We start from the raw sequence: 26,695 nt of genomic DNA on the forward strand, positions 1-26,695 counted from the left end.
ATGCAGTTGTAAGTTGTTGGTCTTTTTGTTCAAGGACTTTTTGGGCAGAGGGAGGCGAGTATATGGGTCATTGCCCTGTGGTCTCTGGGATCTGAGTTCCATTCTGGCCTAGGTTCTTGAGATGAAAATCTCCCCTTACTACGCAATATTGTATGTGAAATGAGCTGGGTGAATCTCAATCAAGCTCATTGTGGATTCAGTGGCAAGCGTTCCACTCCCCAACGCTGACACCCCCACCGTAACATGTTAGAGCATAAGAAATAGGAGCAGGAGTAGGCCGTATGGCCCCTCGAGCCTGCTGTGCCATTCAATAAGATCATGGCTGATCTTCTACCTCAACTCCACTTTCCCACCTTATCCCCATATCCCTTGATTCCCTTAGCATCCAAAAATCTACCAATCTCAGTCTTGAATATACTCAACGACTGAGCATCCACAGCCCTCTGGAGTAGAGAATTCCAAAGATCCACAACCCTCTGAGTGAAGAAATTTTTTCTCATCTTGGTCCTAAATGGCCAACCCCTTATCTTGAGGCTATGACCCCTAGTTCTAAACTCTCCAGCCAGGGGAAATACCCTCTTACCATCCACCCTCCCGAGCCCGCTAAGAATTTTATACGTTTCAATGAGATCACCTCCTATTCATCTAAATTCCACATTTCCTATTTCCCCGCATTATACTCCATCTGCCACCTTCTTGCCCACTCACTTAACCTGTCTTAGCCTCATAACTATTCTCTGCCGTTAAGCAAAAAACTTTTGCTTGATTCACAAAAATGAGAACCGAGACAGAAATAACTTAATACCACAGGAAACTTCAATAAAAGGGTCCAACGTGATAAAAATATGCAATATGCATTATAACAACACACAGTTTGTTTCAAACACGCAACTTCAGACAAATTATTACAATAATGTTCAGTCGGTTAGATTTATCTCGGCATCCTTTTATGCTTCTTTACATAAGGTACATTCAACAATAAGCATTTTATTTTTACAAAGCAAATAATAATGTTATTACAAAATGAATAAAAATATTAACAGAATGAAAATACAAGAGGGTGACATAAGACCGGCTCACATCATGTACTATTTCACCGAGTATTGTAATGTAATAGTGAACAGTTTGGAGTTTAATGTAGTTCAGAATCAAATGCAGCAAACAACAAGTAAACACTCCACCTATGTGCGGTGCAGCATTGTGCCCCAGCTATCTTTAATCATGTAGGAACATAAGGAACAGGAGAAGGCCATTCAGCCCCCTCGAACCTGTTCCGCCGACTCACTTAGATCATGGCTGATCTAAATCTTAACTCCCACATTAGCTCCATATCCCTTGATACCCTTACCTAACAAAAATCTATCAATCTCAGTTTTGAAATTTTCATTTGAACCCCAGTCTCAACTCAGCTTTTTGGGGGAGAGTTTTCCAGATTTCCACTACCCTTTGTGTGAAGAAGTGTTTCCTGACATCACCTCTGAGTGGCTTAGCTCTAATTCTAAGGTTATGCCCCACTTGTTCTGGACTCCCCCCCACCAAAGGAAATAGTTTCTCTCTATCTACCCTATCAAATCCTTTAATCGTGTGATGTAAAAGTCATCAGTAATGCTCATAAACTCAAACCTCAGCAGTTTTTTGAAAGGCCTTTCTTGAAATTTCCTTTCCAGTTTCCCCCCTCCACCGCCCCTTTTCCTGCAATCATTGACAGTTGTTGGGGAACGGGTCACAGGCACCAGCAAGTGGCCATTCTTGATATGTGACCCGAGACGGTGAGAAGGGGCAGGATCCTGGGGAGCAGTCAGAAGGAGTTGATTGCCTTCCCTCTCCCTAGCCCATTGGCACAGATGCGAACTGTAACCACTCCCCCTCCACATCCCCCAAACTAATGCCTGGCAGAGATAAGGAAACTCAGCGCAGACCTGAGACCATTTGGCCCATACCGCTGACTGCCACACCAAGCAGTACCCGAACCCACCAGGCCATTCACAGAGCTCTCTCTCCCATTAACAATTAAGTGTGTTGCAAGAAGACATAGTGGAAATCCATATAAGGCATCAGTGAATGCATCTGTCCCACTAAAGTATTGTAGTAACTCCATTCATCGGGATGATACAGTATTCCAAAAAGATTGTTAAAACAGATCGTGGTACGATATTCACGACCATCTGTGCACCATTCCCTGTCGTCTCGACTCAACCACCCCCCTCTGGCGCAACTGCCTGAGGGACGGGGGTGAAAGATGTGGAATTACTTGTTGTTTGAAGTCAAAGTCCCAAAACTCATAATCAGAGTCGTCTTGGGTACTCTCCAGCTCCGCGTAGGTGTGTTCCGATGATGTTAAAGAGAATCTGCTGTCGTCACTGTACCAGCTTATGTCCTTGCCTGCGGAGAGGAGAGGTCACAGAATTGAAAGCCATGAACAGCTATGGTCGCCATACGTTTCTGTTCACAGAGATTCTTTCACAACTTCATTTGAAATGTGAATTTAGTTTTTATTTGTATCAGTGAGCTCTAATGCGGAGCTTTATTAAATAATTTTCCAAATTTTTTCACTAAGCATTCCCTAATGCTGCAATGTCACCTTGGTAAAAGTTACTGACCTTTCCGGGAACTGATCTTGTCAGAAAGCTCCCCTTCCCCCAACCACCATTGATCCCCTTTTTCCTTCTTAATAAAAAGATCTTTTCCACTTTTCTTCTCTTCTCTCCTAAAGACGCTGGGGGTAATTTTCATCTTCACCATTTGAGTGGTAATCTGGCGGGGCGGATCGCCCGCCTCTTATAGAACCCGCCCGATCACCATTCCCACTGACTTTTGGGTCCATGGGCTCCAGCAACCCTCCAGTACCTCACCCAAGTGGACATTCTTCATGCGTGAGCCCAGACGGCGTTGCCATGATGGCATCAAAGACAAGATCAATCATGTACGCACCCGATAGCCACATACACGTACCTTCCAGTAGGGGGTCACTGGATAGAGCTCGGGACTGGGAGCCTTGGCTGATTTTTCCCCATCTCTTACTCAGGACCATCGAGGCCAATTGTAGCGCCCCAACTGATGCCCCGCCTGAGAGCAGCTAACTCAGCGCGGACCGGACATCAAACCAGAAGCAAAGCCACATCTGAAGAGTTGGGGGACATCAGCATTAAATCTAGATTGTTGAGTGGGGGAACGGGAGACATAACCCACACCTAAAAGATTTGGGGTAGGGGGTCACATCCTCCTCATTCCTCCCGCCCTCTTCCAGTTGTTGTGCCCATTGATCGCATATGGGACCTACCTAGTCGATCGAGTTCAGTACTAAACTAGCCAGCCCATTTGGCAACTGAAGGAGTCAGGTGATAAAATTCCATCTATTGTGCTCTCAATTCCAGTAATGTTAAATATATTTTCATCAATTTTAACCACAGTGTTAGTGGAAAACTTAATTGGATTACTCAAGAAGCAAAGATTAAACAATTGGCTAAATTCACCGAACCCATTCCCCCCCAACAGGGAGCCACACTCGAAGTGAGAGCGGACCAGCAAATTGGGGATACAGTGTTGTACCTCAATTGCTCCCTTTAAGTAATGCTCCCTGCTGGGAATGTAGGATCTCAAATTTACTCTAATGAGTACAGATTAGACAGAGCTCGTTACTGGTATCCTACTCCACACCCCGTTATGACTAAAAATTATAAAATGACTCAATGATCCACTGGAAACATGGATGAGCTCCAAAGTTTTACTAAATTCAAAAACTGAGATGAACTATGTTGGTTCAGATCTATTTGGATTTATTCATATTTGACCAGTTTGTGAAAGTCTAGACCTCAAGGGATCCTATGATCTCGAGTCTAGACCTCAATAGATCTTGTGACCGCGCGTCTAGGCCTCAATAGATCTTATGACCTCAAGTCTAGACCTCAATAAGTCCTGCCCTTTCTCATTCTACGTAAATACAATGTTGGGTGCAGTGACAGAAACCCCACAAGATTGATTGTAAAACACAGTTAACCATTACGAGAAAAACAGAAGCCCTATAATTACACTCTGCAAATATTAATGTACAGATGCTTAACATATTCAGACAGGGTGTTAACCTGTATAAAATCACTTCTGTTAATAGTAATTCTATATAAACACTTCAACTGTTCGAATGCTAATATTTGCACAGCCTAATCTTGAGGCCTAAGACTGCCCCCAGAGCTACATCTCTGACATTGGCTCATGTAGGTCAGCACTTGCATAGGTTAAATCGCCCTCTATAGCAGAAGGATTGCTGTGATGGGAAGAGTCTGTATTTTGTCTATGACTAGGATTCAATCTTGGTATTTTGGACCGACCCAACAGATTGATCTGTTGAAAATTAAGTACCGTATTTTTCTAAGTGTATTGTTTAAGAAGCAGCCATTTGAGGCTTTTGGGGAGTTTTTAAAGGTGGTCGAACAATGTCATTTTTTTCTCAAACGCTCCAGCAAGCTGGTTAAAAGTTGAGTAAATCTGCGTCCACAGTGGTGGGAAGGTTTCGATTTTCATCAAATGCTCCTTTCTAGTTTGCACTGGAATGTTTTTTGAGGAGGGGCAGGGGGAAAATCGGAACAAATTTCCTGGTTCAATTTACATTTTTGAAATCTGACCTAAATGGACTGCTTGCCTTATTTCTTGCCCGTTTCCCATCACATACAGAGATTTCTCTCCACTCTCCTCCAAACTTTTCACGTTCTCGTCCCCTAAGGTATGGTTTCAACCCAATCGAGAAGCCATTCTTTGCGATTCAGCTTAGGCAGTGCAAATGGGCAGACTATTTGACTGTGGAGGGCATTACAGCCAAGCCCCATCATGTCCTCACCCTGTAGGAGTGATCCCATGATTCCGATCTCCGACCGACACTGCCCTCGAATGTGGTTTCCAGCAGGGTAACCGCATTCGAAGGCAGTGCAGGTCGGAGATAGGGCTACAACATTATATCCCCAATACTCTGGCCCACGCTCCATGCAAGTGCAACTCCCTGCTGGGAGCGCGGATTCACAGGATCACACCTAATACCCATGCCTGAGGACTTTCCTGAAGGAGATACTGAACTGTGATCAGGATTGGGAACACTGGCTGGATTTCCTCTCTATAAACCAGTGCTAACTGAGCACAGGCTGGGGATTAGACTTAGACCTTCTGGTGTCTATGGCTCAGTTAAAGCTTTGACAACATCGTTAAAAGAGACTTAGTTATATATTGACGATATGATAACATAAAATACAAATCACCTTCTCTGTAGCTGTCTAAAAGTTGTATAATTGTATAATATTCAGAGGGGTCGTCTGAAAAAAGGAGAGAAAAAACATGCTAAGTTTGTTTTTTTTTCCATGTTTGAAGCATTAAAATTGAACAGATGCAACTTGGAATATTTATATTCTAATATCATCTCTGTCAGTATTTGTTTACTTGCTCGTAATAAACAGCAAATGGTATCAATCATTACCTAAAGTGTGCTCAGTAAATTACACTATCAAGTTCTTTCTAACTGATCTTAGCGATACCAGAAACAAATGGAAGCAGATGAAATTGCACTTTATAATATTAGCAACGAGTGCTGGCATTAAATTCTTCTGTCTCTCAAAGTTAAATAGTTGAAAGTGGACGGTTAATAACTCTTCAGGATTGAGGCGTCTCATACGAGTCCATTAAAACCTTCATTGCTAATATGGACACTGTAATTCCAACAACAAAGTATCTTTCTTTTCAATTTATAGCCAACTTGGAAAACTGGAATATAATTTTATTTTAGTAGCCGAATATCTAAGCTAAGGTTGTCCAACTTGTGGCCAATTGTGGCTCCTGAGCTCTTGTAATCTGGCCCTCAAAGCCCAAGGAACATAGCTCCAATGATGTTTGTGTTTCTTCCTCCCTAATTTATCATGTTTGAGTGTTGTAGGCCTGGAGGGTTGCAAAGGGCTGTTCTTAATAATGCTGTCTCTTGGTGGAGAAATCCTAATCTGGGCACCGAGGTCTTCTGGTATCAGCAACTTGAGATGTACACAGATTAATGGGGGCGTGGATTTAAACTTTATATGTGGCATTAAAGCTGCTATGATGTGCACGATGCAACTCACAAAGTAAAAGGTTTGGACATTCCTGAGCTAAACCTTTAGCCAAATTTTACCAGGAAAATTAGCCCGGAATTACACCATCAGGGGACAAACACTTAATGCATTTGATTGACTTTCATCTGCCTATGGTAGTGTTAACTCCTAGAATCAAAGAAATTACAGTACACAAGGAGGCCATTCAGCCCAAGGGGGCCCATACCAATGAAGACCGATGATGCCTTCCCACCCCCACCTCCCCGCCTCCCCACAAAAGATCCTCCGCAAAACATCCTTTAACTTTTTTCTGAGCGGCTTCCAGCAATCCCTGTAAGGGACGGTGGCTTGGCCACTTTCCACTCAGGGTTAGACGACGGCGTCTGTGCGGACCGGCTGCAAGTGAAAATAGCATTGGGATCCTATCACAGGACCCCTATCTGCATATAATATTGGAACTCCCGCCTGGTTCTGGGGGGAGTGCCGGCAGCCCATTTCAGGGCCCGCTCGAAAATGGCAGTGGGCGGGATTCGGGTGGGAAGATGGCGGGAAATAATTTTTAGCAATTTTGGTCTCACTGCAGCCGAGAAACGAGGAGATGCAAAGAGACCGAAATCACCCTCGGGGATTGGTTTTGTGATGTATTTTTGTACTCATTTTTTAAAGAGGAGTTTTCGTGATTCCTAACTTGTTCTGCAGAAGTCATGTGACAAAGTACTCCGGTATCCATGGCAGCTGTTGCACTGTCACTTTCACATCAATGCAAAGCAGCTTCGGGTCAATGCAAAACTGTTAGTAAGAAGAATGAGCTTGCATTTACTTTGCACCTCGTCACCTCTCTCAACGCTTTGTGAGCAATGAGTTACTTTTTGAAATGCAGTCAGTACGTGGGTGAAGAAGGCAGCCAATGTGCGTACAGCAAGGCCCCACAAACAGTAATCGCGATGGGTAACCTCGTCATTTGTTTTTGGCGGTGCTGGTGGAGGGAGAAATGTTGGCCAAGGTGAACTCTTTGCTCTTCTTTGAGAAGTGGACTGGGATCTTTTACACCCCTCCCCCACTAAACAGGCAGATGAGGGTCTCAGTTTAAAGCCTCATCCAAAGGATAGCATCTACAACCAATGCAGCATCTCCCTCAGCATAGCATTTGTAAAACGTCAGCCTGGATTATGTGCTCAGGTCCCAGAGTGGGGTTTGAATCAACAACCTCCTGACTCAGAGGATCAAGAATCACTGAGCTAAACTGACGCAAACAGGGAGAGAGTGAGGGAGCAAACTCAGAGTGGGAGGGGTACGGTGGGAAGAGCAAGGACAAATAAAAAGATTTTATTTTCCAGTCAGTTTTTTATGTTCCAATACTTGTCTAGCTTGGTGCAGTCTATAGCGCAGTGTTCTGCATCTAACCATGAGTCAGGCCACACCTTGGGTATGAAGAAATCACATTACACAGCTGGAATGTGCTGTCACTCTGCTCCACACACCACAGCCATTGTACAACCATCCTTTACTAATTTGTTTGATCTTCCTTCAACTTGGCTAGAAATTAGAAAAAAAGTTAACAAGCTTTATTTCCACTTCAATAAGCCACACTGAGGCCAGTGGCAATATTCAACTTATCGCAAGATTAAAATCTCTATCTAGGATTTGCTTTACGCAGCATGATATTTTTAAATGAATCATTTAGCAAATTCACATAAATTCCTGCTGCACCATTTTAGCACAGTCGTAACCTGACTACGTCAAACTATCTCACAGAGGAGTTTACTTAAACACCTGAACTGGTGCACTAAAACTAGCACACAGAGGAAATTAAACCCACTTGTCTTGTTCTCCTATTAAAACATAAGAGAAGGACTTCCCAGACAGCTGTGGACTTCAATGCTGTTGAGGACTTGATTCAAAAGTTCCACCGTATGGTGCTCAGGGTATGGCTGCCCATGTTGAGTGTGGACACCCCTCCCCCCACATTCCTTTCCTGGCACTTGTTTTACCAGCCTCAAGAGGATGGAAGACCACAGAGGAATTCAATTCAAAATCTTTTGGACATAGGCACAGTGTTTCATCAACTGGAGATCCCCAGCCTATTGGATGTAAACACAATGTCTGACCAGCTGGAGATCCCCAGCCTATTGGATGTAGACACAGTGCCTGACCAGCTGGAGATCCCCAGCCTATTGGGTGTAGACACAGGGTCTGACCAGCTGGAGATCCCCAGCCTATTGGGTGTAGACACAGGGTCTGACCAGCTGGAGATCCCCAGCCTATTGGACATAGGCACAGAGCTTGACTAACTGGAGATCCCCAGCCTATTGGACGTGGACACCGTGTCTGATCAACTGGAGATCCCCAGCCTATTGGACGTGGACACCGTGTCTGATCAACTGGAGATCCCCAGCCTATTGGACGTGGACACCGTGTCTGATCAACTGGAGATCCCCAGTTTATTGGACATCGACACAATGTCTGATCAACTGGAGATCCCCAGCCTAATGGAGGGACAGCCACTCCCTTGGGACAAATCTATTCATTATTTTTTTAATGAGGTTATGTACCTTTTGAGTAATGGACAGGGAAATCAGCACTTCCTCTCCGTGATACTTCCTGCAAAAGAGGAGGCATGGTTCAGAATAGAAATACTGGATGGGTTGAATACAAAAGTACTGTAAGTAACCGACATGGAGTGAATATATCAGCTCCTCTCTAGAATCCTCTCTTTCAGAGGTAGACTAAAATACGATATTTAGCCACATAGAGTATGCTATAGACTAGCAGTTGAGGTGCAGATCAGCCATGATCTAATTAAATGGCGGAGCAGGCTCTTGGGCGGAATAATTTACTCCTGTTCCTATATTCCTAACATGGTTTCTGTTAGAGTGAATGATAATTGATGTGAATTATATCAGAAGTCACAATAATTTATGCAGGGATATTAATTGGCGGAGGGGCATAATAGATTCTTCTAGACTGCAGTGACGTCTGGGCAGAAAACCATACTTTTGCTTTGATTTTATTTTGAATTCATCCATATTGTTCTATCACTGATGTGGTTGAAGAATCTGTTGAAGATTTTATTGTAAAACATAAAAATAAATGGTGAGGTGCTAATAGACACTGGCTCACATGAGACACACATACAGGGCAAGGAGCCACTGCGAAACAAGCCATCAGTGTGAGTTAGTGTTAGTCTATTCTTCAGAAAGAGAAGTTTTTTTTTCTATGACCTTTGTATGGCTGGTACTGAGTGCAGTCCACTCTTTCAACTGTCCCATTTTAAACAGGGAATCCCAGCATAGAACAGCTTCACTGAAACAAGTGTGGAAAGCAGGCAAAATCGGTGGATTTGCCAGTTGTACAGAAAACTACCCCACCCCAATCCAAGTGCGGACAAAAATTCCGTCCATTTTAATTTCTTCGAGAAGGTACACCCTCTATAATGATACAGTTCTAGTGATTGTACGGTATCAGTGCCCCAGTACAACAGTACTTACTTCTCTAATCCAGAAACAGTCCACAGGAGGCGCTGGTTGTAATTTAAGAGGAAGATATGGTTCAGCATACGTTGGAGATAGAAAGTCGGCCAAGGGCTCTTTATCCGCATGTGAGCAGGAGCTGCTCCCTGACACGGAAGGTGATGGCAGAGGACGGCGGGGTAAGCATTCCTGTGGTAACAATTGCGTGTTACTCCATTGGTCTCTTGTCAATAAATCATTTTGTTTGCTGACGGGCTGAAGTAAATAGAAATAAAGATTTTCATTGGTCTTTAATGAACTTTTTTAAAATTGTGATTTTTTTTTTGAGGGAGGTTATTTCTAAAGGGAATGAAGCCCTCAATTTTAGGCAGTTAACATCAAGCTTTCCCAGAGCAGGACTAGCACAGTTAGATGTGGAGTTCTTCTACTCTGCCTCAACAATATACCTTAATCCCAACCTTGGAAGAGCTGCTTCTACTGCACTGGGGTTGCCATTTTCTAATTCCCACAACTATATTGACTAAAAAGACAGATTATCTGGTCATTACCTCATTGCTGTTTGTGGGATCTTGCTGTGCGCACATTGGCTGCCGCGTTTCCTGCATTACAACAGTGACCACACTGGCTGTAAAGCATTTTGAGGCAGCCTGAGGTTGTGAATGGCGCTATAGAAATGCAAGTCTTTCTATAATCTCTCTAGATTAGATTACTGTTTTCATAGAATCATAAAATCATAGAAAGGTTACAGCACAGAAGGAGGCCATTTGGCCCATCGAGTCCACGCCGGCTCTATGCAAGAGAAATCTAGCTTGTCCCAGTCCCCCGCCCTATCCCCGTAATTTTTGAATTGGACCAATTTTTGCTATTTTGTGTGGGAAACATACAGGAAGTAGAAGAGGGGGACTATCATCCAATCAAACTGAGTTGGATTTGAAGTCAGATCCCAGAAAGGTCAATGTTCCAAACTTTGGAAAATCCCCCAAGCTATCACTGGAGTAATTGTTACTTGAAGGTTTATACACAAATGCATCATCAGGTTAATACTTTTGGTGACACATCGATTGTAATGTTTTGCCTCAGAGTGAAGAACCTGTTAATTAAAGCATGGCATCACAACTACCTGCACTTGTGCTGTGTCAACAACACCTAGCAATATTTGCGCATAAATAAACCACTTCCTGTCGTCCTTTGCTCAGGGATGGTTCTCATATTTATTACTGAACTCACTGAGGGGCAGGATTCTTAGCTCTTCTGATGTGCTGTTGTACACATCTGAACTGCACGCTCAAGTTGAAATCAAACGGTTTCTTTCTGAAGTTAAATTATTTTAATTGTAAGTTATTATTATTTTAGTGCAGTACAAGAAAGAAAGAACGAGCATTTACGTAGCACCTTATTGCGTCACGCTAGACGTCCTTCAGAGTGCTTCAGAGCCAATGAGCTATTTTGAAGTGTAGTCACTGTTGTTACGTAGGCAAACGCAGCAGCCAATTTGTGCACAGCAAGGTCCCACAAACAGCAATGAGATAAATGGTCAGATAATCTATTTTGGTGGTGTTGGTTGACTGGACAGTGTTGGTCAGGACACTGGGAGAACTTGCACTGCTCTTCTTCAAATAGTGTCATGGGATCATTTATATCCACCTGAACAGGCAGGTGGGGCCTTAGTCTAATGCCTCATCTAGAAGAGGGCACTTTCGATAGTGCAACATTCCCTCACTATTGTACTGAAGTATCAGTCTAGATTATGCACCCAAGTCTTATGAACCCACTCTAGGTCTTGAACCCTTGATCTAGCTGACACTTAAAGTGCAGTACCAAGGGATTTGGCAAAGGCTACACATGGATATACTTAAACAAAGGCTGCCACCAAACTAATAGAAAATGTAAAACAAACTTAGCGGGTAAATGTACCATCCAGTGCGGCACTGAGCTATACCGAGCAGGAAAGTCCTGGGTTCAGTCCCCACTTCTGGGTTGCATTAGCTAATCTCATTGACTGATGGGATGCTACAGTTGGCCGCAGTTGCAACTCCCCTATTGCTGCTGAGCGGGGTAAAGTCGGGGAGGGGTTTCTGTTCCTGATCTCCATGCAGTGACTGCGGCTGCAAAGTGTGTGTGTGTGTGTGTGTGTGTCTGTCACAGGAGTGTAGGATCGGCTTCACATATGATGACCTCCCACGCTTGAGCAGCTTGCCGACACTCACTGCGCAGTCTCACACATCATAAGGGTAGGGGTTGCTAAACCTCCAGGGTTGTCCTGGAGTCTCCAGGAATTAAAGATTAATCCCCTGAATACGATAGGGCGTTTAAAAAAAATGGTGCGTTTTTTTTGAACATTTTCATTTCTTAGTCATAAAAATGTTACAGATTGGGGGGGAAAAGGATGTTTGACCGGGCGGGGCAGTTGGAGATGGGAGGTCATGTGATAAAACCTCCAGCAATACATCCAACCAGAGTTGGCAACCCTAGATAAGGGGCCAGTGGGTGTTGGTCCCTTCAGGAGGAGGGGAGGGAAGATAGAGACAGAAAAATAAGGCGGGAACTCAATAATCTACACTAGACCAGGTTCTCCTTTCAAAGCTTCCTGCTTCATGTATGGGTTCCTGCTTATCTCTGTACTCACAGCAAACAGCTAAAATAAACTACCGTAAATACATAAACATCTGAACCATACTTACACCTGTAGGAGAGAGTCTGACTGTAGATGGAGCCTGCTGCTTCTTGGACGCTGCAAAAGGCTCAGCGTATACTGGTGTCAACGGGATATCCAGGCGTCCAGAGGTAAATGAGCAGAAATCCTTTCCTAAAACACAATCGGATTTGCATGGCGGCTGTGACAAGGCATGGGTCTTTCGAAGTGGTGTTTTCAGATTACCTCCACGCTCTGGTAAAGGTGAAGAATTGTGTCTGGCCACAGGCTGAAATGTAGTGAAATTATTCACATTAAATATGTTACAAAGATATTGCAAAACTATGTCATAATTTAACTGCGGTTTACATAAAGAAATCTGTCTCACTGTTAATGGAGCTTGTGCTTATCACAAGACCCGACTGGTGAATTTGATTCTTGTCTGGTAAAGAATGTAAATAAAAATGACCCGGTTATGCTTTTTGAATTCTCTTCATCTTCCAAATCGCGCAACGATGTCAGTTGGCACCATTGCAAAGACTGGAAATTCCAGTGAAAAAGCATTTTTTTTCCCTTCGGCATCCACGCAAGTGAAAACATTACCATGCCAGGATTTTGCAACAAGCTACATTTGTTTTTTTCCAATTCTCCCTCATCCTCTCCTGAGGCCTGCAGCTCCCTTGGGGACCAGCAGAACCTCTTGATCATTTTTGTGCACAAGACTAGACAGCAAGTGTCAGCAGGCTGTTCAACTGCAGTGGGCATTATGGCTGAGCCTGACTCTGATCCTCACCCCTCTCACTCCCTCAGTACTGTACTGAAGTGTCAGCCTAGATTATACGCATTAGTCTCTGGAGTGGGGCTATGAACCCACAACCTTCTGACGGAGCAACAAGAGTGCAACCAACTGAGCCAACACTGATGTAGGTATTGAAATTACCCTGTAGAATATATAAGTAATAAATATGTTAACACGGTTCCTTTGTCTGCTATTTAGTTCAAATTAACAGAGGAATTTCATATGAGTTCATTAATATGCTCATTACTAATACTGTCTGCCACAAATTTAATCTATAATGTAGTAGCAGAGCCACTTTCAATACTATAAGACTTTTCTAAGATTAATATATTTAATAATACACTCAAGCTTCTGACGTTTCATCAATCCTATCTTCAAGTGCTAAGCATGGAATCTTGGACCAGTCACTATTCTTGTACTGGTGAAGCACTGCTTACCTCTCTAAGCCGAAGAGGCTTTGCAGGAGGGGCTGGTTGTAACTTTAAAGGAAAATAAGGTTCGGCATATGTTGGCGACAGAGTGATGTTCAAACATTCATCACTAGGTGAACAACAGTTGAATGTAGCAACGCCAGGCTGCAATGAAGCCAGCGATAACCTGGAGATATCGGAACCTGATGTCCTAATGTTCCTCCGTTGGCGTGTTATTGAAGGATCTTGATTGTTGACCGTCTGAAATAAGCGAAAGAAATGCTTGTGTCAGCTCATTTGACAAACTACGGTAAAATATTTCAGTGCAACACGTACCTCAAGGTGCTTAGAAACAAATACAAAGCACAATGACAAAGTCAATTAAATTGTATGAAAGAATCTTTTCTCTCCAGGTTTATCAAACATGAAAAACATCCCACATCCCAGACAGAGGGAATTCCAGTGGGTGGGAGCAAGGCAGCTGAAGGAGTGACCGCCAATGATGGCATGGAATATGGTGATAGTGCTTATTCATCTACTTTGGTGTTACATAAACACATGAGGGAGAAAGGCATAGGAAGATAGTGTTAGATGAAGAGGGGTGGGAGGAGGCTTGTGTGGAGCATAAAGCTGGCATAGACCAGTTGGGCCGAATGGCCTGTTTCTGTGCTGTAGACTCTATGTAATTCTATGTATTCCATCAATGAAACATTTTTATATAAGAATTGGACTCGTACTTACGTCTTTATGAGAGAACATGGCCGCAGGGGGAGCTGGCTGCATTTTCGAAGCTGCAAAGGGTTCTGCATACCCGGGTGACAAGAGATTTTCGGTAATAATCAAGCTTTCTGAAGCGGTACTAGACAAGGGTGGAGGCTGGGACAAGGCAAGGACTTTACGCCCTGATAATCTCAAACTGCTTCTACGGACCGGCAAAGGCGAAGAATTGTGCTTGTACGCAGACTGAAATGAATACAGATCGTTCAAATAAATGAGACGTTTTAACATCGAACACTGTGCACACCATGTTTATTATTACATACTCTATTAGGACGGTTAACAAAACTGATTATTGAGCAAATAAAATGCAAGAGTACTGTGTACAGTGGCGTCTTTATACATTGAACTTCAACGTATGACAGGTCCTTTTACATTATAGAAGTTTAGCTGATAGCAGACACACAGTTAGAAATGTAAGACAGGCCCAGGGCCAGGAAAGGCCACTTGACCAATAGGTCAAGCTCATCCCAATTGTACCACAACTCTTTCAGCCTAGTGTCCAATTGTACTTCCCTAATGTCTGTGTCTCTACTATCCTGGTTGGCATTATTATTACAAACATTTATCATTTTTTGAGTAAAGAAGCATTTTCTATTATATCTACTTTGCTGGAGATGAATGGGTGAAATGTTTTAGCCCTGGCCAGGCCTGCTTCTTCCTGTGGTTCGGGTGGACATTAAATATCCCATGACAGTATTTGAAGAAGAGCAGGGATTTCTCCCAGTGACCTGGCCGATATTCCTCTCTCAACCAACCCCATCAAAATGGATTAACTGGTCATTGATTTCACTGCTGCCCACGGATGTCCAAACTGGCTGCCATGTTTGCCTACATAACAACAGTCAATGTACGTCAAAGTAATTCATTGTATGTGAAGCATTTTGGTACATTTCTGAGAGATGTGATAAAGTGCCATATCATGCTTTCCATTCTTATTGATAATTTCTTTTTAAAAAAAACTTAGTGGTGTTTATGCAAAATTGTAGAATAATATCTTACATTTTTATTAAGTAAAACATCACTTACCGAAGTGAGCCTTAAAGACTCGGCTGGTCCGGAGAACCATGTTGGAGGAGGAGTGTAAGGCTCAGCGTAATCAGGAGAGACGGGCTCTCCCATCATATTCTCAGTAACCAGTGCGGGCAGGTTTTCTGACACAGAAATCATTTCTACTGGTTTCTGGGGAAACGTGAAGATTCCATACACGGCCGTTTGGCTGTTGCTTCGCCTGTGCGATTCTAGAGAAGGTCTGCGCTTGCCTGCAGACTAAAATGAACGCATATTTTAGTCATTGAGAAACAAGAAACTACCAGATTTTGTTGATGGTTAGGGGTGGATTACAGACACATATAAAGTCAGTAGCTGCCTCTGGGACCAGAACTAACGTCCAGACCCGACTGTAATTTACTCCAATATCTCACCGAACATTTACAATCTACTCCTGATAATTCAAAGTCAATTCTGTACTAAAAAAAAATTTGATTTATCCAATAAATTGAATCACGCAAAGTGGAAACTTAGTGCTAAATTGAATAAAGTGACTTTGAATTAAGTGGCGTATATACACATTCCGTTTTGCTTCTTTGTCCTTTTTCAAGAGATAATGAGCAGGTTGCAACTGTTGGTAATGGAACGGAACAGACCTGAAATGGCATGGTTGGGAACAGTGGTGGACACATGATTAATGTTGTTTGTTTGTTTGCTATTTAACTGAAAAGTTAACCCAGTTATTGGAAAGGGGTTAATGCTTCAGATAAAATAGTGGAGAAAGGAATTTCATCCAAATGCATCAATGTTCAGATATTAATATTCACATAGCTTAATTTCTAGGGCAATGAGAATGTGATGTCAATGGAGCAAAATTACTAGCAAATAATTAGTACACTCTGACTTAAGAATGCGATCTACAAAAATGTCAGAGAATGCCAAAGTAAAGGAACTCATACACATTATATCAGTGCACAAAAGGATGTAAGGAAGTCTCTAATTTTTCATAAAACTGCTACTGAAGTTTTGCAGACTTTCTCACGGTTGGGTTTTAGAGAGATTTGTATATATTGTAAATTGTACACACCTGATCGCTGCACTGTGGAGAGTGTTTATAATCACATCCTTCGTTAATCATGGAAGCTTTTTGAACTGTGACCCCTGCAGAACTCAGGTGATGTATTAACTTCTTGTGAGCCGTCCTATTCTGAGAGGACACTAGGATTTGGTTTATCATTTTACCTGGAATATAAAGAAGCATTCGAAACAGTGAACATGGAAGAATTAGTTATTCTGTGGCGATATGTAAAATCTTCAATACCTGGGAGTTTGTTACAGGGCTGTAAGATGTTCGCTGGGTTCAGCTAACACATTTTGGACTGGAACTGTCAAATACCCTATGGGACATGTTGGTCCTCTGTTGCTGGGGACAAAGGAAGGGAAATGAGTGGTGAATGTGATCTGTGAAGCCGGCCAGGGTTGAATAGTGTAAGGAATGGATCAGTAGTCAGGAGGCTTGTTTAATCGGAATAGGTGTGGTATAAACCACGGTTGGCAAATCCGCCCGGATACCATCTCTAGCCTCTTCTATCACAGCAGCAGCTTTTGTCCCCCTCATCCCACATCTCAACACCCGTACACCCACAAATCCCAGACATTCCACCTTCACCACATTTTTCCGTCGGTGAGGGAGTCTAGGCCATGGGGACATAACCTTAAAATCAGAGCCAGGCCATTCAGGAGAGATGTTAGGAAACACTTCTTCACGCAAAGGGTGGTAGAAGTGAGGAACTCTCTCCCACAGAAAGCAGTAGATGCTAACTCAATTAATAATTTTAAATCTGAGATCGATAGATTGTTGCTAGCAAAGAGTATCAAGGGATATGGAGCCTACGCGGGTAAATGGAATTAGGATACAGATCAACCATGATCTCATTGAATGGCGGAACAGCCTCGAGGGGCTGAATGGCCTACTCCTGTTCCTATGTTCCTATGCCCCTCACACTCCCACCCCACATCTCTGCACAAGACGCAGGCTCTAACTTTTGTGTCATCTACAAACTGATCATTTGAATCTGCTTTGCGCTGAAGATGGACATTTTCGCTGCACTCACCTTCTATAAGGAATGTACTTGAATCGCTGTCAGATTCATCCTGTTCGGATATTGTTATAGCATTAAGCGGCAGCTCACCCTGTTAGCCAACACAAAATAGGTCAAATAAATCAAACAGCCTGTACTGTGTGTGCTCATTTATATTTTTTGCAGTGTTCAGAATTGTTATGTACAGTATTTATGACATTTTCAACACAAGAATAAATAATTTTCTATTTTTTTCAAGTAATTCCTTTTTCACAACTTACCTCTCTCGGTCTTTTCTTCCTTCTGCAACCTATAGACTATTAAAAACCTTGGCATTGCTTAATTGCTATTTTTTTGATTTATCTCGTTTTGTCTCCTAGCCTTTTCAGCCCTGGTGATGTCCTGCATTATGGGTAAATTCAGCAAGATTTCTCAGTAAAAGTTAATAATAACGAAAATGATGTCTGCTAATTCCAGGCATTAAAAATAAGAAATAATGTCAGTTGCGGCTGTTCACATTATCCCCCCGTCTATTGAAGGGCAGGTTTGACTAATGCAGCTCACAAAAACAATCTTTCTCTTTCCATTGTGTAGTTATGGATTTCAACCATGATATTTGAATATGCTCTGGTAGAATAATACCAATAGTTACAGTTGGGAATGTCACTCCTATAAATCTCCAAGGTGAGTGGTATTTTCTTATAATAAGAAGAAAAGAAAGAAAGAAAAAATGAAAAGAAAAGAAAGACTTGCATTTCTATAGCACCTTTCATGACCTCAGCATGTCCCAAAGCGCTTTACAGTCAAATGAAGTACTTTTGAAGTGAAGTCACTGTTGTAATATAGGAAACTCGGCAACTAATTTTGCCCACAGCAAGTTCCTTCAAACAGCAATGTGATAATGACAAAATATTTCTGTTTTAGTGATGTTGGTTGAGGGATAAATATTGACCAGGAGGAATTCCCCTGCTCTTCTTCAAATAGTGCCATGGGAGCTTTTACATCCACCTGAGAGGGCAGACAAGGCCTCAGTTTAACATCTCATCTGAAAGACAGCACCTCCAGCAGTGCAGCACTCCCTCCATACTATACTAAAGTGTCAGCCTAGACTTTGTGCTTAAGTCTAGAGTGGGACTCGAACCCACAACCTTCTAACTCAGAGACAAGACTGCTATCTCTGTGCCACGGCTGACACACAAAATAACAATCACTGGTGTGTTGCAGCATTTTGCATCAGCATTATAAATATGATGCAACTGATCTCTTGTGCAATCTCAAAGCTTCAGAATCACTTCTATTGAGCAAAAAGCACATTTGGTGAGTTTAAAGAGATATATAATACAATTTACATCTACATTCATCATTGTACTTTCAACACCACTCATTCTATGATCCCCTATGATATCTTTTTTGAGATACCTAGGTGAAGGGTCAAGGCCCAATGTAGAGGACACTACCAAGGTTAAAAGAGTAAGAGAGAAGATGGAGTAAATCAAGAAGCAGTGATTAACTGACACCAAGCTTGGGTTTTAAAAGCCCTCAAGCTGTAGGAGGAAGGGAAGACTTAGGGAAGAAGAGCGTTCCAGAGTTTTAAAGCACTGGGATTCTGCACAAGAAAAAGAGGAATGAAACATTCTTAATGGCTACAAATCATCTTCTTTGGATAAATATGACTGTACACACTGCAGCTATTTAAAGAGAATTGGAAAATCTCTTTAACAGTCCGCACAACAGAAACCCTCAGTGATTGTTGGGAGCAACATTTACCTTGTAATGTAGGGCATGGTGTTCTTCAGACAGAATGAGAAGGGTCATTGGGAAGAGGATCAAAAGACGATCATGTTGTTCCTGCAGAGATAGTTGCACACAAAATAGTTTAATTAGGAACAGGAAGTAGACCATTCAGCCCCTTGAGCCTGTTCCGCCATTCATTTAGATCGTGACTGATCTGTACCTCAACTCCATTTACCCGCCTTTCATCTTGCTATTGGAAAATGAGGGTGTTCTTATTTGAGAAATGGAACACCTTTGTATTCTAGGCACCCAGTGCCTGCATCAAACACATCCAGGTCGGGTATAACACATGCTGGTTCCTCTCGTCTGCCCCCACTTCAGCCGAGGACCCTCTGCTGCATCAGAGTGACATCTTCCCGTTTCAGTTATCCTGTAACTTTTGGAGTGATGTTAGCAACTTAGTGCCAGTTGATGTCAACAAATGGGCACTTTCGACTTGTGACCTAACTGAGCTGAAGGTGCTGAAGCCCATCTTACATAAGACACCAAAAGCCAACTAGAAAGGGGAGACATTCATCCCTCCAGCCTGAGCTGGATTCGAATCCAGATCCCAGAGGTAAAAGGACATTACGCCAACCCTTATGCCAACCAACAACAAAAAAACAACAACTTGCATTTATTTAGCACCTTTAACGTAGAAAGACGTCCCAAGGCGCTTCACAGATGCGATTAGCAAACAAAATTTGATACCCAGCCATATAAGGAGATATTAGGACAGGTGACCAAAAGCATGGTCAAAATGGTAGGTTTTAAGGAGAGTCTTAAAGCAGGAGAAAGAGGTAGAGAGGTGGAGAGGTTTAGGGAGGGAATTCCGAAGCTTAGGGCCTAGGCAGCTGAAGGCACGGCTGCCAATGGTGGAGCGATGAAAAAAAGGGAGCAGAACTGGAGGAGTGGAGTGATCTCGGAAGGTTGTAGGGTTGGAGATAAACTTATGCAAAGCTTACATTTCTTGTCCATTATTATAAATGTTATCACTATAAAATTGATTGTATAATATCCAGGCAGGTTAACATGCTAATATGAAAAGGCGAGCCTAGTATTAGTGTACATTCATTGCTGTGTGCTCTGGTGATGTTTATTGGAAGAATGTTCTGTTGAACAAATGGTTGTCTTTGAATTTGGTTATCGAGGCAGTCGAGTTAACAAAGATTGAATAAACACTCACACTGTGCCAAAGTACAAAGGCTGATTAAAGCAAATGTTCCTAGTCACACTTTCAAGGCAAGGCCCATCACTTTGCTCCACAGAAAGAATAGGTTGGGTCCATTATAGTGACTTTGTGGTAGGGTTGCCAACCCTGCAGGATTGTCCTGGAGTCTCCAGGAATGAAAGATTAAGTTCTTTGACTGGCGGGGCGGTTGGAGGTAACATGATGAAACCTCCAGGAATGCGCCCAGAGTTGGCAACCCTACTTTATGATGATAATGTTAATTTGGGTTTCAATACCTGAAAGGGTAAATGTTGTAACATGGCATTCGATATCCAGATGATGCTGCCCAGCGAATTGATGCGAGTCCTTTCCCCTCCGTGGATTGGTTGGTTCAGAATTAAAGTCCTCAAATCTACATTTTCAGTGCGTTTTCCTGGGGAGTCGCCCTGCGTAAAATAAAACGGCAATTAACTGGCTTTGATATGATGAGAGGTGATGTCCTCAGTAACTATGGTACAAGTGCAACGAATGCAAGTCCAAAACTCCCATGTACAGCAACAAAATCCTACCCTCAGGAAACAAAATCCTTAGATTGCGGGGGTGGGGGGGTGGTGAATGTTACGATTTTAGTGCCTCTGGGTCAGAGTTTTGTGTGACGGGGGCATATATTGGGGATTTGGGTGCAAAGATCAGCTTGGCCGATTAGTCCACCTGTATAATTTTCTATTCATAATGGTCAGAACATCGTGTGGGCTATGAATCGAGTGTATTGTGTCCGGATTTCTAATATCCCCTCCTGTCACTCAAAGGTCTGCCTGGGGAGTGCTAAATCGTTTAGTTTAGCCCTGGGTGTATTTCTTAGGTGGACACCCTCCAGTACCTCACCCAAATGGCTAGTTTTCACGTGTAAGGTTGGACTGTGAGCAAGCTATTTGATCGCAGCGGGCATGGCTGCACGTGCATTTAGGAGTTCCTGCCTAGTGGTCAGCAGCAGGAACTTTCCCATTCTTACTGCAGGGGCACTGAGGGCAATTGTGGCATCCTATTGCCATCCTGATAGAGATGGGTCTTCAGGGCAGCAAAAAGTAGATAAAATATATAAACAATGTAGAAAATAAGAGACCCAGCTCTGTAGAAAATAATGGGTAGATAGGAAAGAGTTACTTTTGAATTGAATGGTTCAAATGACACAATGAGCCAAATGAACCATAGTTGAGATAACATACAATGGATAAACAATCAGTTGTGGCCTTATTTGTCAGTCTTTGGTATTTGTCAGATTCTGGTACCAGTCTGTAGATAGTATTAACTCCAGAGTTGATGTGTAACTGATTGAGTGTTCTGCTAACATTTAGTAATGAGTTGAATCACATGAGCCATAACAAGCCCGTCTAATATGCCCCTTCTAACGATTTAATGCTAGGATAACGGGCTTACTATGGGGAAGAAAGGAGCAATTGGTCAGTGTCAACTTGCTCAGTTTGTAATATTCAGAATCAGAAGGTTGTGGGTTCAAACCCCACTCCAGAATTTGAGCATATAGTCTAGGATGACATTCCAGTGCAAGACTGAGGGGGTGCTGCATTGTCAGAGGTGCTGTCCTTTGAATGAAATGTTAAACTGCAGCCCCATCTGTTTGTACAGGTAGATGTTTAAAGATCCCATGGTACTATTTGAAGAAGAGCAGGAAGTCGCATTGCTCCCTCCACCATCACCACCCATCCCACTGCTATTTGGGGGAGTTCTCTGTGCAAAAATGGCCATTGCATTCATCCACAAAATAATTCATTTTTGATAAGGTTCTTTCTTTAGTTCATGGTCGCATTAGTTTTCTGCTGTATTCTGTATTGCAATAATAATCTTCACAGCAGCCTATGAAGGCTAACATGGAGATGGTGATGGTTTAATATTTGTTAAATGTTTTATTAAATGCATTAATTAATTATTTTCTTTTGAGCCACGTCAGGGATGAGAAAGGGACATTTGACCTGTTTTGAAACTTGACAACAGGAAAGACATATTGATGTATCCAAGCATGCTTGTTGCATGTAGAATTTAGAAGCAGTTACAGCAAAGTATTAATTGTATCTAATCTACATAAACGACCGGTGCACGCAATTCTTTACAATGTCACAAATCCCAAGTTCAATAGCGACAGCGAAAGAAGATCGTCCAATGATGACACACCTATAATAAAGCTCTTTTCGCACTTCTCAAATAGCTAACTCGTCACTTAACCAGGAGAACTGATGGCAAGTTCTGTAATCCTAGCTGTGGAGACCCAATACTTGTGCTTAAGGGCTCCACAACAGAAATGGAGATAAGGTCAAGTTACCCGTAAGGAATAGTCTTTGTGAAAAGTAAGCCATAGGTCTAGAAGGGCTCGGGTTTCCCAATTTAAAGAGAGGCTGTACCTCAAGGCATAGCATATATTCCACTTGACCCCTTCGCACACACTAGCACATGGGTACATTTCTCCTGAAAGCTGATGTTTTGTTTGAACTTTTGCAGCTGAACTCAAAATGGGAGCATGATTTGCTATAAAATGTTGGTGTCATAAGTAATATAGCATCAAGGCTAATCCGTAGCAAGGCTCCTGAACGGAATGGCTGCATGTCACCTCTCATGATCTTACTTTGCTGTCAACGTCTCTTACCAGAGCCCCAATGTCCAGCCTCTAAACGAACTTCTCTCAATCTTCAGCTTGTGGCAGAGAGAGAGAGAGAGAGAGGTGAGGGCAGCTGCTTCGCTGAATGATTGAGACTACCTGCTTCTCTGAGCCCCTGAGCAAAGTGCAGAGATCAGCAAGGCAAGAGCCCTCGTCATTCTCCATCTGCAGTCCGCTAATGAAGAAGCAGAGACTCCGCCCAAGCTCATCTTTCTTTAACACATTTTAGCAAGGGAGCAATCAGATTAATGGTTAGCAATGGAAGAAAAGACCATTGCAGCTCTTTCTCCTTTTTAATCACATCCACTTTTTACACTTAACGTAACTCCCAGAAGAAAATATGACTCAGAGTTTGTAAAAAGGCAGCTGAAAGTAAACCTACATTGAGCTTTCTGCATGTTTGTACTCGAGGTTTATCTGCAGTCTTGCTGTTCACTTGTCTTTGCTTGTTGAGATAATAAAGCCACTCCTTCACCTTCTCCTTCGTCGAACAATAAACTGTAAAGGGATGTAACAGTGGACCTGCAGACATAATAAGCAAAAGGTTGCAAGTTTACAAGCATGTCAATTGTAACCTCCTCCAGCCCTACAACCCTCTGAGAACTCTGCGTTCTTCCATTTCTGGCCTTTTGTGGATCCCCCACTTCCTTCACCTCACCATTGGCGGCTAGACCCTAGCTCTGGAATTCACTCCCTGAACCTCTCCGCCTCTCTACCTCTCTCTCCTCCTTTAAGACGCTCTTTAAAACCTAGCTCTTTGACTAAGCTTTTGATCACCTGTTCTAATATCTCCTTCTGTGGCCTGGGGTCAAATTTTGTTTGATAACACTCCTGTGAAGCACCTTGGGATGTTTTACTACGTTAAAGGTGCTGTATAAATGCAAGTTGTTGTTGTTGATATTCGCAGTCCTTTTCTTTAACTGTTGGAACGATTTTGTCTGTGTTTCAGAGAAAGACATAGAACTGTACAACATTTTTAATGGGCCATTAATCATTGATCCAAAGCAGTTTCGGAAGCACATCGATGCAAAGCCGTTGTAATAACTTGGGAGTCACTAAAAACGCCTCTATGCCAAACACTAAAATAATAGTATGACACCAGTCGCTCAATTGGGTCTCGAATTACATTTAATAAATGGGTTTCTTTTTCACACTGTATTTTGTGAAGCCCAGATATGCTACATGCCCATGATAAAATCCTGGCTTCATTTCTTTCCATGTAGTAAAATTTTTTACAAATCTTGCTTGATCTTGCAAAGACATCACAGGATTATTTTTGGTTGTATTGATATGCAGGACGTGGTACTTGTTTTTTGCACACAGGTCGTAAGCAATGTTCGTGAAAGAAGTGCTGGCGGTTTTAGTTAACACGATTGTAAAGGATAATTATGTGTGACCATCTCCAGGAGGTAGTTTCACACTGCCTAGGCTATACACTGGATGCAGTATAACTACAGTCTCATTCATAGCCAAGTTTTAAAAGTTGGACTACCTGGGAACTGAATTTTGAATCTTTTTAATATCAGCAAAGAGCTGACAGTCCCATCTAGTCTGCCTAACATTACATTAGAAGCCAGTGAGTGCAGCATTGTGCATGCTTCCTTATCCCTGGGCATGAGAGTGTCACAGTAGTTGACAGTATAACTCAGTTATCCCAACTATGAGAGTGAAGAGAGAGATTAGGTGAAACTTCTAGACAAGGAGAGTTGTTGGAGCATCGAATGTTTTTCCATGGGGAGTGATTGTAGCAGAGGCTATTGCATCTTTTAAGGGAAAAGTAGATAGGTATTTGAAGCAGAGCTATGTGGAGAGAGCAGGGCAGTGGGCTTAGATTTGGATTGCTCTAGCAAAGAGCTGGCACAGACACAATGGGCCGAATGGCCTCCTTCTGTTCTATAAACTTCTATGGGTGCGAATTGTGCTCTCATAGTGCTGTTCTGAGACCCATGTCTGTTGTATAACAGGCCCCATAATTCATAGTATCTTCTTTGAATAACCATAAACCTTGCAATCTTGCTATAATTTTGCAACATTTCTGCAGTCAACAAAGAGTTAATTACTGATATACAGCCAGTTCTGCTAGTGAGTTACTGAACAGCTAGAAGTATATGATCTACAGGTTAATGGATCCCACGGCAGATTACAAGACAGAAATCTTATCGAGGAGTTCAAACGACACTGTAAACAGAAAGGGCAGAGCTCAAGTGGTTTAGAACCATCATCCGAGTCCTGGGATGAGATCCCAGCTTCATATCACTTCCATGTAAAATTAGTATATCCACCCTAGATCTTTATTCCGATCTTTTTCGTGACCAACACCAACAAAGGATGCTCGGTATACTTGATACATCATAACACACTCACTGAAGAAGTAATGATTTTGATGTAATCACTGCAAGTATATTGACTGATAAGCTCTACTTTATTACCAGAAATGTGTACATTGCGCTTAAGAATTTTTAACATAGAAATTACAACACAGCTGCAGGCTGTTTCATCCAAACAGTCTGTGATTATCCTGTTAAAACACAATCTTTAATTTTTTCAGTGAACTGCCTGTCACTTAATTTAGCTTTAAACAAAATAGCCTTTTCATCGTACGTCCGAGTCATACTCGTCAGCCATGCTGAGTGACTAACAGCAGTGACACCAGTTACAACATCAAACGGGTTAGCCTACCCTGGAAGATCGCAGGTTTTAAGCCGTGAATGATTTTTTATATTATTTTTTAATCTTCATAATTTTTTTAATACCTTTTGCATCAGCAAAATAATCATGACAGCCAAGGCTGCAGATTTATGGTTTTCATAGGAAAACAGATAAAATTGTGGAATGTGATTCCCAAAGGGGAGATAGAAGGGAATGGAAGGGGAGAGGGAAGGGGGAAGGGGGGAGGAGAATGAAGGGGAAGGGGGAGAGGAGAGGGGAGGGGGAAGGGGAGAGGAGAATGAAGGGGAAGGGGGAGAGGAGAGGGGAGGGGGAAGGGGAGAGGGGAGGGAGAGGCAAGGGGAGAGAAGAGGGGAGGGGGAAGGGGAGAGGAGAATGAGGGGGAAGGGGGAGAGGAGAGGGGAGGGGGAAGGGGAGAGGTGAATGAAGGGGACGAGAAGGGAGGGGGAAGGGCAGAGGAGAGGAAGGGGGAGAGAAGGGGGGAGAGGAGAGGGAAAGGATAGAGGAGAGGGAAAGGGGAGAGGAGGGGGAAGGAAAGTGTACAGGGGAGGGGAAGGGAAAGGGAAAGAGGGGGAGGAGAGAGGAGGGGAAGGGAGGGAGGGGAAAGGGAGAGGAGGGGAAAGGGGGAGAGGAGAGGGGAGGGGGAAGGGGAGAGGAGAGGAAGGGGGAGAGGAGGGGGGAGAGGAGAGGGAAAGGATAGAGGAGAGGGAAAGGGGAGAGGAGAGGGAAGGAAAGTGCAGAGGGGAGGGAAAGGGAAGGGGAAGGGAGAGGGAGGGGAAGGGGAGAGGAGAAAGGAGGGGAAGGTGGCACAGGAAGGATGAAATAGGATAAAAACAAATATTCAGTGAACAAAAAATCAGAAAGAGAAAATTAAGGACAGCACTGGTAAAGAATCCAGTTGCTCATTAAACAGAAACTTGTCATATAAATCGTGTGATAATTGTGATTTACAATGAATGGACTCTTACACTTCAATATTAAAGGTTTCTTGGTTGTAAAAGATAATTAAACAGAAATGATAGTTTTAACTGGATCATTTGGCACCTACGCTGTTTGCTACATACCTGTAATTTGAAATTCAGGGCTGTGCACTGAATTGCTGTTGCCACTTTGCACATTATGTACTGTAATCCCTGCTAAGGGAAGCAGGCCCTATACACAGAAAGTAGAAGATGGGATTACATGTATTGCATATTGC

At 42.8% G+C, this 26,695-nt stretch overlaps 1 protein-coding gene across 5 annotated transcripts in view; it reads right to left on the minus strand.

Moving 5' to 3' along the window:
- Positions 1 to 925: 925 nt before the first annotated feature.
- Positions 926 to 26,695, minus strand: part of plekhn1 (pleckstrin homology domain containing, family N member 1) — a 36,561-nt gene continuing 10,791 nt past the window's right edge. Inside the window, exons 5-18 of one of the 5 annotated variants that reach the window (XM_067970307.1) lie at positions 26,562 to 26,649; positions 23,213 to 23,352; positions 20,459 to 20,608; positions 18,986 to 19,066; positions 17,252 to 17,330; positions 16,225 to 16,379; positions 15,177 to 15,416; positions 14,112 to 14,333; positions 13,398 to 13,631; positions 12,211 to 12,450; positions 9,548 to 9,718; positions 8,612 to 8,660; positions 5,244 to 5,297; positions 926 to 2,382 (exon numbers count right to left, since the gene is read on the minus strand). In XM_067970307.1, coding sequence (XP_067826408.1) covers positions 2,156 to 2,382; positions 5,244 to 5,297; positions 8,612 to 8,660; positions 9,548 to 9,718; positions 12,211 to 12,450; positions 13,398 to 13,631; positions 14,112 to 14,333; positions 15,177 to 15,416; positions 16,225 to 16,379; positions 17,252 to 17,330; positions 18,986 to 19,066; positions 20,459 to 20,608; positions 23,213 to 23,352; positions 26,562 to 26,649 — 2,130 coding nt within the window. In that variant the 3' untranslated portion in view covers positions 926 to 2,155. Of the gene's footprint in view, positions 2,383 to 5,243; positions 5,298 to 8,611; positions 8,661 to 9,547; positions 9,785 to 12,210; positions 12,451 to 13,397; positions 13,632 to 14,111; positions 14,334 to 15,176; positions 15,417 to 16,224; positions 16,380 to 17,251; positions 17,331 to 18,985; positions 19,067 to 20,458; positions 20,609 to 23,212; positions 23,353 to 26,561; positions 26,650 to 26,695 lie in introns of all 5 variants that reach the window. The other 4 variants (XM_067970305.1, XM_067970308.1, XM_067970306.1 and 1 more) reach the window with 4 other exon arrangements.

This window comes from Heptranchias perlo, chromosome 32, assembly GCF_035084215.1.
Source record: "Heptranchias perlo isolate sHepPer1 chromosome 32, sHepPer1.hap1, whole genome shotgun sequence".
Classification (NCBI taxonomy): domain Eukaryota; kingdom Metazoa; phylum Chordata; class Chondrichthyes; order Hexanchiformes; family Hexanchidae; genus Heptranchias; species Heptranchias perlo.